The sequence below is a fragment of the Drosophila mojavensis genome, unplaced genomic scaffold, assembly GCF_018153725.1.
Source record: "Drosophila mojavensis isolate 15081-1352.22 unplaced genomic scaffold, ASM1815372v1 contig_80, whole genome shotgun sequence".
Taxonomy (NCBI): Eukaryota; Metazoa; Arthropoda; class Insecta; order Diptera; family Drosophilidae; genus Drosophila; species Drosophila mojavensis.
The window spans coordinates 3,956,806-3,972,603 of NW_025318906.1; the positions used below are offsets into that span (position 1 = coordinate 3,956,806).

Sequence of the window (15,798 nt, forward strand, 5' to 3'; positions counted from 1 at the left end):
AAACTTTTCAGCGCCATATGCTACAGTTGCAAATAGGTTGTGCGTGTGTGTGTGTGAGTGTGCGTGTGTGGGTGTGGTTGTAGCCATAGCAGCCACTTGTGGGTGGCCACCTCTGGTGCAGGGGTAGCTCAGTAGCCGCCACAGAGGGAGTGAGAGCGGCGCGGGGGGCGTGTTTTATTGGGCGTGACATTTACCTTAGCATTGCTGTAGGATGCTGCGGCTGAGGTGGTGGCGGCGGCGGCGCTGGCGGCTGCTGCAGTTGCTGCTGCTGCTGCTGCTGCTGCTGCTGCTGCTGCTGCTGCTGATGTCGAGGCAGATGAGTCGAGCCAATTTTCCGGTTTCATTTAAAAATCTGTTGTGGGCGGCAAAAACCGCACAAAAATGTTGCACAAAAAAAGAGTTACAAAAATTTCAAGTGCGCACTTTTCTCAGTTGCGTACGCGGACCGTTGGGGGGCGCTGCGTGACAACTTTTCAATTGCACTTGGCACTTGCTGCTCTTCTCTTGCTGTTGTTGCTGTTGTTGTTGTTGTCTTGATTTCGTACACTGCACATACACACTGACACACACACGCGCACGCACACAGAGACAAACGAGAAATATGTAAATGTAAACACACACGATATGCACACGAAACTCTGCGCGCTTCTCTTTTATTTTCTATTTTCTATTTTATTGATATTCTTCTTTTTTGTTGCTTCCTTTCTTCTATTTTAGTTAAACGCTTTTTGGCACACACGCACACAGCTGCACTTTAGAGCGAAGCGGCCTCTGGCGGCCCAACATATGTTAGATTTAACGCCAGTTGATAGAGAGAAGCTTCTCTGCTGCAATTGCTGCTGCTGCTGCTGCTGCTGCTGCGACTGCTGTTGTTGTTATTTTCGTTTTTGTTGTTGCTCTAGCAAACATATGTTTGACCAGCCAAGCACGTACGCAGCTTTGCTAGGGCGTCAAGAGAGTGTGAGAGTGTGAGAGCGAGCGAGCGAACGATTGAGAGCAGGAGTATGCAGGCAGGCAAGCTGGCTGGCAGGCTGACGACAATGGGCGAGCGTATGTTGTTAGGATGTAACGGTAAGCGCTGTGCGAATTTCTCTAGAATGTTCTCGACTCGCCTGTGTGAGCGTTCGTTTCTCTTGCTTCTGCTGCTAGTTTTAGTGACTTATGCACGGAATTTTGCACACATTAAGCATTTGCATGTGGATTGAGCTGGGGTCGTCTGTTTTTAGCACAAACTTCGTTCGCTAAGTTATAGATCTCGTATTAATGCGGTTTGCGGCTCTTTACAAATACAACATAAGTATGTATGCATAAATATTTGCTTAATTCTCACTCTTGTTTGTGGCTGAATTTCAAAATTCTTTGCTTTTAACAATTTTGTTTCTTAATTATCTCTTATTCTTTGTATTTTATTTATTTATTTATATATTAATTTTTTGTGCGGCTCCGCTGTGGACTTGTTGGGGCTTTCGTGCGCGGTCACTCTCGTTGAACGACTGAATTCAACGGCAATCGCTGGTGGCATGAAACTTGACTACGCGGTAACCAAGCAAACGGCAATTGAGTGAAAACGCAAGCAACAGCCGCAGCCGCAGCAGCGGCAGCGACGCGTCAGCAGAGGCAGCAGCAGCAGCGTCAGCAACGGACGCGGTCGCAACAGCAAAGCTCTCAAAAGCACAAGCGCGACTCTTAAATTGAGTGAAAAGCACAACAAAAAAAGCAACACAAACAAAAAAGAAGAAAAACAACAACAAAACTTGTCAAGCACTGCGGTTGCTTTAGCTCTAGCTATAGCCGCTGCTGCTGCCGCTGCTGCTGCTGCTGATCCCATTCGAAAGTTTAATTATATTTGCGCCACCGACACTAGTTGCTATGCTATACTGCTGCTGCTGCTGCTGCTGGTGCTAGCTGCTGGCTGCTGGTTGTTGTTGTTGTTGCTATTTGGATTTTCGAAACCGGCAAGGCGCGCAGAGCACAACATCGACTGCGACGTCGACTGCGTTCGATCAGCACCGCCAGCAAAGAAGCAACAAATTGTACGCGCTTATTGTTATAGAGCTCTACGTATGCATGTGTGTGTGTGTGTGTGTGTTTTGTTATTGGTGCGTTTGGCGGCAGCAGCAGCATTACGTCAGAAATGCTCACACACACATACACATGCAAACATGCTGCTCTGCTCGCAGCGTCAGCCCGCAAAGCTTTGCACTAAAAGTTTTCTTATACGAATTTCGTGCGCCGTTCTTTTTTTTTCAATTCATGCGCGACCCAAAGCGACGCGACCCAAGCACACAGACACACACACACAAACACAGAGTCATATATGCCTAGTTAGGCTACTCACCAAAAGCTGCACCGGCGACGGTCGAGCGAAAACAAAAATTAAATTAATTAGAAATAAATATTGTGCACACGCACGCACACTAGCGCACGCCGCACATATGTGTGTTGGTGTGTGAGTGTAAGTGTTTGTGTCGGTGTGCGTAATTAATGCAATTCACTTTAAAAGCGTATCGAAATGCCAGCCACAAAACAGCAAAAACAATAACAACTCTGCGCAAAAACAACTGTAAAAATTGTTTTTGTTTTTTTGTATTTTTCTTTGCATTCGATTTTTATTTTGTTCATTTTATACAATTTTGTCGCCTGTTTGTTGTTGATCTTATTTTTGGCATTGTTTATTTGCATAGATTGCAATGCGCTAACTATATTTAAATTTCATTCGAAAATCTTCTGAATCCCCCCATTTGAATACAAGTTCAAAATATCACGCATACGCAGAGTTTGACCCGCTTCTCAACTCGTCTCGAAGCACTTGTCTCTCCTAAGACATTTAAACAACATTAAAATAATGTGTCTAGCAATTTAAATTAAATTTGATAATAGCAAAAACCAAAAATGTTGTAAAAATATTTGGGGTATTCCTTAAATTTAATTCTCATTTGAATTGCAAAAATTCTTTCTTCAAATATCTTTAACTTATACTTTTATAAATTTCTTATATAAATAAAAACTGATAAATTATTAAGGGTATTCTTGCATTTTAATTACAATGGAAAATATTTTAAATGAAATGATTGATGTTTAAATAAAACTAAACATTTAATTTTTATAATTAAAAATTAAAATTCTGTTTTGCAAATTTGTGGTAAATAAAATATACTTTTCTTTAAAGTCTCTTAAATTTCTTCATATGGGAATATTCTGCTTATTTCCTAAGTTCAAAATGCACTCAAAAGTTGTTGCTTAAATTATTTTCCATGGCAATCCTCTATGAAATTAGTTAAATATACATATATATAAATATCTATTTATCTATTTATTTATTTATATACATATATAAATATTTTTTGGTGACATTGACTAATTAATGCATCCAATTTATCTACCTACTCATTTAATATAATTAAAGCCATATACACATATAGTATTCACAATCACACATAGACATATAGCTAGATTGTAGACTTGTAGAATGTCTAAAATCAAAAAGTCAAAGTCAATGGCAATGAAAACAAGCAAATACATATATATATTTATATATATATACATACAAAATTTATCTATACTTATTGTATTCTATATAACTTGGCTAAGAGACAAAACACAATTATTGTGTGCAGCCAATTTTGATACCTGATTCGATTGATTGAACAATAGTACATGAGATGATTTCTGATAGGCTTCATAGGAACACCAATTGAAGAACATTTAAATGGTTGGGTTTAAAGATAAAGAGAAAACTTTAAGGGAAATAATTGAAAACATTTTGTATATTAATATAAAATACTTTGAAGCTTAGTTAGGATTTGTCTATAGTACTTAAAGTAAGGATGGTTTAATGAGCATTGGTATATTTATATAGAAAACCTAAGATAAAGTTGGATTTACATATTCTATACTTGGCTTCCAAGGCCCATGTAACTCCCCCTCAGTTTTAATTACGTTTCAATTGTGATACCAACTTTTAAGTTCTGTACACATATATAAATCGTTGTACTATCATTGCTTAAAAGGTTTTCCGAGTTGTTCTTATTGTTTACCTAGACATTCTTATCGATATTGTTTGATTGTCAAGTGTAAAATGGTTATGTGAAATGAGGAATGCTGAAAATCAATAAAAAAGGGCTTGACTAAAAGGTTGCTTAATACTCAAACTGGATCCGTAAATGACAGATTCTAGTTAAATGGGAATTATATGCTTAAATTTCAAGAAAAGTGCGCTGAACTTTCAGACTCTCTAGTCCTCCTCTCTCTCTCTCTCTCTCTCTCTCCCTCAAGTGTTTTAAGTTTTCTGTTATATAAATATATATATTGATAAATTTAAATGTATATATATATAGCAACTGTTGCTGGGCTACTGATAGCAACAGTAGCCACAAGCAAACAGGGCTCATTATGCTCGCTCACACAGTGATAAAGGGAGTATTTGTGAGTTCAAGTGTAGCTATTTATCTATATCTGCATAATACCCAAAAGAAATTTGATATGCGTATATACAGTGATAAAGAAAACAAAAGGCCTTTTTGATAACCAATTTTCTCACGAACGATAAGGGCTATTGTGTTCAATTATTTTCTCAACAAGAAAATCTGATAAGGTTTGAATTCAGGATAAAAGATATATGTATTATATAAAGTGTGAACTCTATGTAAAATAGTAATAGATAGTAATAAATAGATATGCAGTTTATAATTATTGTTAGTCACTTTGCTTAACTGAAGTATCTTGAACGCGTATTAAGCCGTCGTTGATGCCCAACTGCAAAATTGTGCACATGTTGTGTTCGACTTCTTTTAGTTATATTTAGAAGTAGCTGCTGCTTATCGAAGTTCTTTTTTTGTTCCTTCGTATGGCCCATTACCCTTGACAACAACAAACAGCTGAGCGCGTGTGTGTGTGTGTCGTTACATTTGCTATAATTGTTGTTTGGCTAATTGCAATTAGGGCGCGTTGCATTCAAACGCGACACGTAACCCAGAGATAGAAAATAAATGCAAATAGAAAGGTAATTATATATATGTATGTCTATATATATATATCTATATATGGTTTAACAATAGAATAAGCAAACGAAATATGTATATGTATATGTATTTATATATAGTTTCAATATACTCTAATGCCTTAAGTCGTTTAACACAAAAACAAATTCCTTTTCAACATATTTCTGCATGTGACTTGGGGCGTTAACTAAAATTGTTTAACTATATATATAAACTATATATATGTGTATATATATAAATTACGTTCTAAACTAAAAACTGGAGCTTAAAGAATAGTCTAGCTACAGCAACAACAACAACAACAACAACTTTTGCCAGTCTTTTTTTCTTGTCTCGAGTTTGTTGTCTGCGAGTTTTGCGCAGAATAAAAAGACCTTGCTTTCGATTTTCAAAAACGCACACACACAATACACACTCACACACACACACACACACACACTTGAGAGACAACAAGTCACAGTCAGTCGCACACACAACAAGAAACGTTTAAATTGCTATTTTATGCATCTGAAATCTGACTATGGAATACCAACAAACCCAAATTGCAAATAAAAATTAATATGAAGAAGAAGAAAAAATCAAATCGAAATAAAATAAACTCAAATAAACTAAAATAAATACATAAAGAAATAAAAAAAACAGCCGCAGTCGCAGCAGCAGAACAACTTTTTTTTCTTTTGCTAAATACAAAGCAAAGTCATTTATAAATTGTATCAATTTTTTATTTTTTTTATTTTTCTATAGTCGCCCTGCCACGCCTACTTCGCTGCGCTGCGCCGCTCGCTGATCAGCGAGAGCCAAGTCCAAGCCCAAGTCAAGCCAAAAAGCTAAACAACAACAACAACAACAACTATAGCAACCGCAGCAGCAGCAGCGACGTCAGCATCTCGATAGCCGCACGCTTCACTGCGTTGACAAAGACGTCGACGTCGCTGTCGCTGTCGATGTCGCTGCCAGCGGCGAGCGTCAGCAGAGCAGCAGCAGAAATTGTCGTTGTCGTCGTCGTTGTAGTTTGTAGAACTTGTTGGCCAAAATGTTTTAGTTAAATACCCTGTTAAGATTAAGACGGATGGGTAGCCAGGAGTTGATCGATAACTATGTGTGTATGTTGATAATCATAGCCGATAGGCAAAGTTATCGATGGTTATCCTGCTGAATGCATTTGGGTCAAGTAAACAGCTCTACTTATTCCTTAAGTTGCTGTTCAAGAATTATATTGATAGCATTATAATCAGGTGACTATCGATAAGTCATATTTAAATAATATCGATATTATCCAAAGTTCACTCTGGTATATCTGCTATTATATATTTAAAGGTCAACTGCTTATGATATAATAAAATATATAAAAATATCGAAATATATAATGTTATCGTCTGTTATCGATAGCACACAAAGTTGACAAAGCTGTTAAGCTAAGTGAAAATGCCATTTAGATATTTACATTCTTACAATAAAATTAATGTTAGAGTGCCAAAAATTACAGGGTATCTTTTGGGCATAACTCATATAGTCTATTAAATAGACTCTATTTACTCTGAATTTATAGTTCAATTGCTGAAGTTTTACTTTATTAAGAGACACCCAAACTAAGACAAGTTAATAAATTACAGGGTATAAGGAGGCACTACTCTCAGCTGTAGAAAAATTTATAAAATTTTTTTTTTTTATATGCAACCAAAAGTTATAGGTGGTAACTTTGTTTTTATAGTAAATTAGAAATATTTAAGATATAAACTGTACATAAATTATGGGGCATCATTAAGTTGGCTCTGTAGAGTCTAATATAAATATATTTCTTTCTATAGTACAAATGAGCAATTATCATATATGTCAATTTGTTTCAGTGTGTATATATTTTTAAATAAACTGCACAAGTTACAGGGTATCTATCAATTAGGGTTTCAGCACCGCACCTAAATTTGAAAATACATTATGTATAAGCCAATATCAGTTATTAGTGATATTAATAAGCAATATAGGCTGCACAAATAATAGGGTATATAGGCAAAATTAACTTTTATAGGGTATATTGAAATGTATAAGAATAATGAAAATCGTATATGACTTTATATATGTATATGGATACAGTTCAAGAAAGACAATATGCAAAGCCATTACTTGCATTATGCTCTAATTACAGGGTATCTGCAAGTGTAGCTATTTTATATATACAGCTTATGATTTCATTGAAAGCTCAACAGCTTTACTTAGCATTTTATTTCGCTTAAGTAACACTTTAACTGCATTACAGGGTATCTGCTAGTCGTGCTTGAGCCTGGCTTGTGCTTGTTTACTCTTAAGTTGTTGTTAACTTGGCTTAGTGGTTGTGGTCGATTGGTTTGCTGGCTCGCAAAAGCGACAAGAGCTGCTCTTGGTTTGAACTGTTGTTCGGCCTATGCCAGGTTAACAACAAAGACACCTTTCAAGACTGGTTTAGTTATTGACTGCACAGCAGTAGTGTGTGTGTGTGTGTGTGTCTGTTTGTGTATCTTTGGCTGGCTTCTTGGTTACAGCTCATTTGCTGCAAGACTTCTAAAAGGCAGCAACTAAAGACAAAAACTAATTCTTGAATGTGTGTGTGTGTGAGTACGAGTAAGTGTGCGTGTGTGTGTGTTAAGCTGGGTGTTGGCTGCCAGCTGTTGTTGTTGTTGTTATGGCTGCAATTGCCAACAAGTTAGAAGAATGTCGTTTATTGTTGACTGAATGCAAAGTGAATTGCTGAAATGCCTCAAGTTACATAGCAAACCTAGCCAAAAGGGAGTGTAACTAACATGCCTCTCTGTGTGTGTGTGTGTGTGTGTGTGTGTGCTCGTGTTTGTGTGTCTGAAAGAGCTTTTTGAGGATTTGGCCAAAGAATTGAGCTAGACAGACCAGGCTAAGCAGCAGCTGCGGCCGCTCTCCACTCTTTATTTCTTTTATATATACGTTTTTTATCTTCGCAGGCTTTTGGCTGGCCTTATGTAAGACACGTTAATTACATTGGCTTTATGCAAGAATTTCAATTCAAAAAACATATATATATATGTATATATATATATATATAAAAAGTGAAAGTCAACTGCGAGGCAGCGACAACAGCCAAGAGCCAACAGCAACTGGGGCTCCATACACATTACGTATACGCAATGTGAATTGTTGTTGTTGTTGTTGCGTTTGGGGGCGTTGCTGCTCGTGCTTTAGATGCGCATCCTGAATTCCAGACACGTTGCCCCCTAAAAACGAGACGAATTTACGACTAAAAAGAACGAAAGGCCAGCCAAACGTGCAACAACAACAACAATAACAACAAGAACAGGCAACAACAACAGGCAACAACGACCTTAATTCTGTGGCAGCAACATCGTCAAGAAACGACTCCAAGGGCAGCGACAAAGCTGCCTGCCTGCTCTCGACTTATAAACATACTTAAAGGCAAGCATATATATATATATGTGCATATAGAATATATTTATATATGTATATGTATATACCATGTGCAACTGTGCTACACTTCAAGAATTTAAATATACCCTCGCGAAAAGCCCTAAAGAATGTCTTTGTTGGCTTCCTTTTATATTTACATACAGATTCAACTATGCATGCAGATACCGTTACTGATACGGAAAGATATATTGCCAGAGCTGATGAAAAAGATAAATTTCAGACTGCCTTACATTATAACAGAAGTAAAGTTATTTATAATCATCTCTATGCGAATATCTCATTCAAAACTTCCTCGAAACACACGTTTACATCTCCTGTGCTTTGTATACCTGCATATAGAATGGTATAACAGTATAACAGTAAGCTTGTAGGCTAGTATAGTAGTAATAATAGAGCAGTATATTAGTATATAACAATCACAGTATTCCAGAATAACAGCATCAAATGAGAAGAGTAGACAATTTTTACGGTAAAATAAAATGCACAAAGTATAACAGTTTTACAATATGTAAAATAAGTGCACAGGAGTATTTATAACAATTTTACAGTATAGAATTAAAAATATAGCGTATAACAGTAAGAAAGTATACAGTATACGAATGTAGATGTATATACCAAGCATAACATTATGACAGTGTAAAGTACAACAGTATGACAGTAGAACAGTTTGTTAAAATAATATATAACACATACAATATCATATCACATAATGTATAACAGTCCATTATAACAATATAACTGCAACTAGTATAACAGTATAGCCTTTTAACATTATAAAAGTATTGCAGTATTACAGCGTTTTGGTATAACAGTACGAGCACATTAGTTGTGTTCACTACAGCTATCTACTTTCCCATCTTTCGAGGCTACCCAAATATTTCGCCCAGTGTAGCTCTTGTTTCGGCATCTATGGCAAACGCTCACTTTGCAGGCGCATTAGAATGGAACTGGTTGCAGCTGCCGTTGCTGCAGTTGCTGCTGCTGCTGCAGCATTTGGCATCGTTTGAATTGTGTCCTAACACTTGGCGCAACGCCTCCGTGGCATACAGCCTCCGTTAGGCGGCGTTAACGAGCTCGTGCTTGTGGCTGCCACAACAACGCACAAGAATTGCCATGAACCAATTTGATAATACACATACATACACACACACACATATATATAGATACAATACACACACATACTCGCACACATACGCACAACAATTATTTGCTGCCGTTTTTTTTCTTGTTTTTGTATTTTTTGAGGCTCGACATAAAATTGAAAGTTGCCTTCAACATTTTGTGGCGCATTTGAAAACTTGGCGAAGCGTGAACACAACTCAACAAAATACACATCAACAACAACAACAACAACAGCAGCAACAACAACAGAAGCTATAAAAAATAAATGGGTAAAAAACGGTAAATTATGCCATATAAGATAGCAAAGCCCCAAGCCCCCAAACGTACCCGTACCCCCATCCACACCCGATCGCCCCGTTTCCAACGAGCTCCCTAAACAAATGACCGTGAAATTGATGTCCTGTCGCTTTGCTGGCGTCAAAAGGCGTTACTGAAAGACAACTCAAGAGAAACACCAAAATATAGCAGAGCTGAGAATGAGCTCGACTTGCAAATACCCTATATGACATGAATATTAATTAGGTTTTCTATTGTCAACACTTTTATACGTTAGACCTTTTCTCTTACAATATGAAAACATTGAGAGATCATCAAAAATTTGTGGCTAATAAATGCCCTATAATATATTAGATTCTATATAGCCTTATTAAGGTTACTAAGATTACTAGAATACTAGGTTTATATAGATATAACGCTACCTAAAAGCTTTTACTCTAAAATTATATATCGTATATCAAATATGATTATGCTTTTCATTCATAGATACCCTATAATACATCAACACCCTTAGTACTGAAAAAGTTTCACATTTTACAATATATTTCAAGACTGAACACTAAAAAGTTGAGCATTCGTGTTTCACCAAAAATACTATATATGTAAATACTAAGAAATATATATAGATTTATATATGTCTACATATCTAGCTTACATAGGTTAAATATAATTTCTATGTATCTCACATAGCGCCCACATCAAAATTTCCATGATTTAACTCTTTCGAACCAGCAGTTCCTTTAGTCAGCTCTAACATATGGACAGTTATTTTTTCTCCCTCTATCCCTGTCTCTCTCTCTCTCTCTCACTCTTGTTTCTCTCTCTTTCTGAAGTCCAACAAACTGTTGATTACAGGGTATACATATACACATGTGCTTATATAAACAAACACTACGTCAGAGCCACGAATCACGGCATCAATTTCCTGTGTCTGTATTTTTGCGTGGGCGACTGTCTCTGTCTCCGTCTCTGTCTCTCTTCCTCCCTCTCTCTCTCTCACTCGCTGTCTGTGTGTGTGTGCAAAAAAGTGTTGGCAAAAATTTGTTGATAAGCATTTAATGTTTATCAGCTTGAAGCACACACAACCAACACTCTTTCACTCACTTACACACACACACACACACACACACACACACTTGACTTAACTTGATTGAGGGTCCTCCTTATTGCCAGTCTATTTACAAATTGGCATCTAAAAATAGACAAAACGCTTGCGTAGAACCCCGCCTGCATAGCGTCATTGCGCCAAATGCGCCAACAGCAAAAAAAAAAATGAAAGAAAGAAAATTGGAAAAACGAAATGCGAAAAACGAAGAGAAAAGACTAAAAAGAAAAGTATGCCAAGCAAACCGGTAAAGGCTTACAACGAATTGTAGTATACTCTTCGAGAGCTTAGAGAAACAAATAATAAATACCAAATATTTATATAAATACTACAAAATTTACAAAAATCATGTTGATTCCCATATCAATTCCAATTCACTGTAATACTTCTAGGCTTATAAGCCTCAAAATATTACCGCCAGCTTTTCCATCTTGTAAGACATAACTAGGCCTATAAGTCACTTAAGATACATATATTCAATTCAAACCTTTGCGTCTTATCAACAAGGTTTCACACCAAAAATTGATCAACCTTATACAAATAACATCTGCCTATAATATATAATATAAATTACCAATAAATCTTCAATCAATTTCCACTCAATGTAAATTTCAAATTTTATGCACAGTTAGTTCATTTCAGCTCGCAACATAAATTATATTATGTAATTTATGGTAAACATTTTAAGCTTCAATAAAAAAAGTCTTAGCTCTTTCCAGCTAATCACAAACATATTCAAATTAGCTTACATTGTAATACGTAGGGACCGAAAAATACAAAAAAAATTAAAAGAAATAATATGATTTGCATATATTGTATTAAAGCTAAAATATTCCCAAAAAAATTATCATCTCGTTGACTAATTTTATGCACAGGTAGTTAAAGTAAACCTGATTTTCTATCCATATATAGACTGGTTCCTAAAGGTCGCTAAACAAAATCATGTGATTGCCTGAAAAACGTGATCAAGTATTAAGAAAAAAAAGTTCATTAGTTGAGTCTTAGTCCCATTAGATGTTACAAAAGCTACTGGGTTTTTGATAGTAAAGAAAAAATTAAAAATTTTAGTAAACTTTACAAATTCCAAAAAATATTTCTTTGAAGAGAAAAAGTTTGAGTCTAACAATATCTAAAATAAAAATGGATTCATTTGGTTCGATTCCATTCGAAACCGTTTGGAAAAGTAGAAGCTATAAGGAAGAACAAAAGTTGATTTGATTTGGCATTAAGATTAGGTTACCATTCCTTAATATTAAGGAATAGGTTCAATAGGTTCCCTTAACTAACTTATAAATTGGAACCAGTTGAGCACAGTTCATTTAGCATTAATTTAGCTCCATACAGATGAGGCAGTTCGAAGGAGTTTGAACTAAATCAAATTAAACTACAAATTATTCCCCAAGTTCCACAACTGACTCATTGTAACCTTTATGAAGGGCAAATGAAGCTTATTCTTATTTTGCTCAGTAGATTTAATACGATTCCCATATGAATGCCATATTGAAACAGTTAGATATAGAGAATAAAACTGATATAGATATGTATATATTAAGTTCCGTTAGTTTAAGGACAAATCCCTTCTGTTTGGCCATGGAACTAGTGCGCGTAACAGCATTTACAATGCCTTGGGGGCGCTTTGGCACTCACTCAAAGTCACACGGACACATCCTCAAGGAGTCGTCAAGGCGCTGAGGGAGCTTAAGGCGCTGGAGCACTCACTCACTCATCGACGTATTGTTGACGCTGACATCGTTGACGCCAGTTCGTCAGCGTGGCAAAGCTCCAATGATGCTTGCCGTAATGAAAAATCAATGAGCCAGCAGCAACAAGCTCCAGTCGTGGCTCCAATGAAAAGAATAGAAAGAAAAGCCACAACAACAACAACAACAAAGGAGTAAAAGCCATTGGACAGCCGACAGGCGCCCACGCCCAACTCTCGTGAGCCTCGATGGATGAGGCCACAGCTGGAGAATCGCACTTGCGGTTTACGGGTTCACAATCCGGCCGTATGGGAAGATGGGGCTGGTGGGCAACAAATTGAAGCATTGGTAGTATGAGCTGCATATCGCATGTAGCATGCGGCGTGTGGCATGTACGACATGTGGCGACAGCTGGCGCCTGCTAAAGGCGTTTTGGGGCGTGGCGACTCAATGGCGACAGCAACACCACCGGAAACATGACATTCAATTAAGCGCAATTTAAGCGAAACTAGCTTAACTTATGAGTGGGTGAGATGGAGTAAGGCAGAATAGAGAAGGAGAGAAAAAACGAGAGAAAGAGGGAGTAGTAGATGACAGGGCAATAGGTGTAGGTGGATAGTCGCCATAAGGCAGTTGCCATGGCGAGGGAAAGGTATACAAACATCAAAAAGCGAAGTTATCTAATCGCAAAGAGCAAACGCAATAAATGCTAAGGATTAGAAATCAGCGATTACCGTTTGCACATATACTGTGCAGCCGGGTGACAGTGGGTGGTGTTCGGGTGGTTTGTTTTGTCGGTTGACGCCCACGCAAAATCTGGTACAGTGAAAAATTACGCATGCTGACGTCATTGTGAATGAGTCGCGAAGCTTCCAACATGCCGCAAACTGCGTCATTCATTCACCGAAAAAAGCAACAACAACAACAACACCAACAACAGCAACAACACCAACACCAATAACAGTAAAGTAATAAAAGCACACACACACACAATTGTCGTAGGTTTGCTCGCTGCACGAGGGTGGAACCCGCAAAAAGCGCGCCCGCTGTACGCTTGCCTGCATTTCATTCATAAAAATCTTTGTGCAAGGGAGAGAGGGAGAGTGTGTGAGTGAGCGAGTGAGCGAGCGCGCGTGGTAGAGAGCGAGTGCGCGTGCTGTCATGCGCGAGTCCTTTGTTGACCTTTGCCAATGCGCAAGCCTTGAGTGCGAATGCAATAGCAATAGCCGCTAAGTTTCATTCCTCTTTTTTTTTCGAGTGAAAGCTTAGCACAAGAACTGCGCAGTTATTGCGCTCAAATAGTGTGAGGTGCATTGAGAGAGAGAGAGAGTGAGTCTAAGAGAGGACGTCATTGAAAGAGACCATAACTGAGTGAGTGAGTGCATGGTGTATACGTGTGTGTATGTGTGTGTATGTGTGTGTATGTGTGTGTATGTGTGGTACAATGTCAAAGCCAAAGAGCAGAGTCAGTCGGTCAAATGACCTTTAAGGCAAACTATTTGACGCCAGTTGCGGTCAACTCGAGCAGAGGCAGAACCGCAACAGAAACAGCATCAGCATCTGCATCCAATCAAACCATATTGTTGCATGGCAATCACCTCGTAAACCGTTCAATTTTATGAGCCCCACACACACACACACAGCACACAGCCAAAGAAACCAAGCGCGCGTCAGCGGCTGTTATCGAGAGTTGACAAAGAGTCTTAACAGCGGTGGGCAGCGCAGGGGGGTAGGCACTGGCTGATGTGCTTGTGAAAAGGTAGGCAGAGCAGCTCACAAGCAGCTCGCATTTGATTTCAAGGTTGACTCGAAATGTCAAAATTGCAGATGCGACGCCAAATGCGAATCAAGTTTGCACCTTGGTTGAAAATAAAACAAAAGCAAACCAAACTAAACGAAACGAAATGAGAAGAGACGAAACGCTATGGTAGGCAACAAAAATACGCAACGAAACGAAACGAAATGAAATGAAACACAAAACGCGAGACTAAACAAGTTCCCAAAGAGCATTAGAACAACTGATAATGACAATAACGATAATGATAATGAAGATGATGATGATGTTGATGATGCGCAGCAATTGGTTTCTGGCTGGCATACCAAACCTTTTCGATTACTTGGGAGAGAAGGAGACGACAAACTGACAAACTCGTATTATAAATTTATTGTGTAATGACTGCAATGACTATCCAACAACAACAACAACAACTGTGACAATATATGAAGCAAGAATGTCTGAAAGTTGAGTAAAAAGTGAACTAAGCCGTAAATACCCTGTAGAATAAGATGTTTAAAATTTGCCCAAGAACATAATAAAAATAATGAAGAAGACAATAAGTTATAATAATATAGAATGTAATTCTAGTTACCCATTAAATTAATACAGTTCTTAATATAATAAATAATAAAAATTAAAAAAAATTAAAACATAATTCTAAATTATATTACGTAATTCATTAGTCGCTTTCAATATTTCACTCAATTAATCTCTCTGCTCTTTCTTAGGTCGATCATAGCCTATACCCGTATTATACTTCCCCACGGTGTCATGAGACAAGTATGTGACGCTAGCAACGGCTGCGGTTGCGACGGCGACGGAGACTGCGGCTGCGACTTCTCAATGCAATAAGCAAATCGTTTGCAAATGAACGAAAAGAAATACGGCAACAAAAACAAAAACAGCAGCCAAAAGCAAATACACAGACAATGTACCGTTGCTTTTCAGCAACAGCCACCACCACCAACAGCAAAGCTTTTGAGTATGACTTTCAAATGAAACGAAAACGAATACGAATACGAAAACAAAAACACGCGCATTGAAGAGCACAGCCTATGAGAACTGAAATTGGAATTCGAATTGGAATCAATGGACGATTTATGGTAATTTTATGGAAATCTTCTGTAAGCTCAGCTGCACTTTCTCAATTATAATCCAGTTAACCTGCTGCAAATTCTGTTGTATGAAACCTGTTGAATCGCAAGGGCGAGTGCAAGCGAGACGGAGAGAGGGAGAGCAGCAGAGGCAGAGCAGAAGAGTCAGAGCAGGAGAGGGAGGGAGGAGGAGCCAATGGTTTGTTTGAGCGTAGGGTAGGCTAGTAGGAGTTGCCCATGCGCTGCGCTCGTGGTCCACAAAAATAATAAAAGCAAGCGATTCGAATGGCATAAAATG

The 15,798-nt window shown here is 37.8% G+C and overlaps 1 protein-coding gene and 1 long non-coding RNA gene across 3 annotated transcripts in view; one reads left to right on the forward strand and one right to left on the reverse strand.

Annotated features, from left to right (window-relative positions):
- Window positions 1-15,798, reverse strand: part of LOC6578632 (terminal nucleotidyltransferase 5C) — a 68,974-nt gene that overhangs the window by 33,063 nt on the left and 20,113 nt on the right. Inside the window, exon 1 of one of the 2 annotated variants that reach the window (XM_032730465.2) lies at window positions 195-1,493. The exons of the other annotated variant lie outside the window; for it this stretch is intronic. Within the exon in view, the coding sequence (XP_032586356.2) occupies window positions 195-344 (150 nt within the window). The 5' untranslated portion in view covers window positions 345-1,493. Of the gene's footprint in view, window positions 1-194; window positions 1,494-15,798 lie in introns of those variants that run through there. 2 annotated transcript variants of the gene reach the window in all.
- LOC122757745 lies at window positions 14,279-15,014 on the forward strand. The gene is made up of 2 exons (XR_006357880.1): window positions 14,279-14,388; window positions 14,457-15,014. It is a non-coding gene; the product is annotated as an uncharacterized LOC122757745 (long non-coding RNA).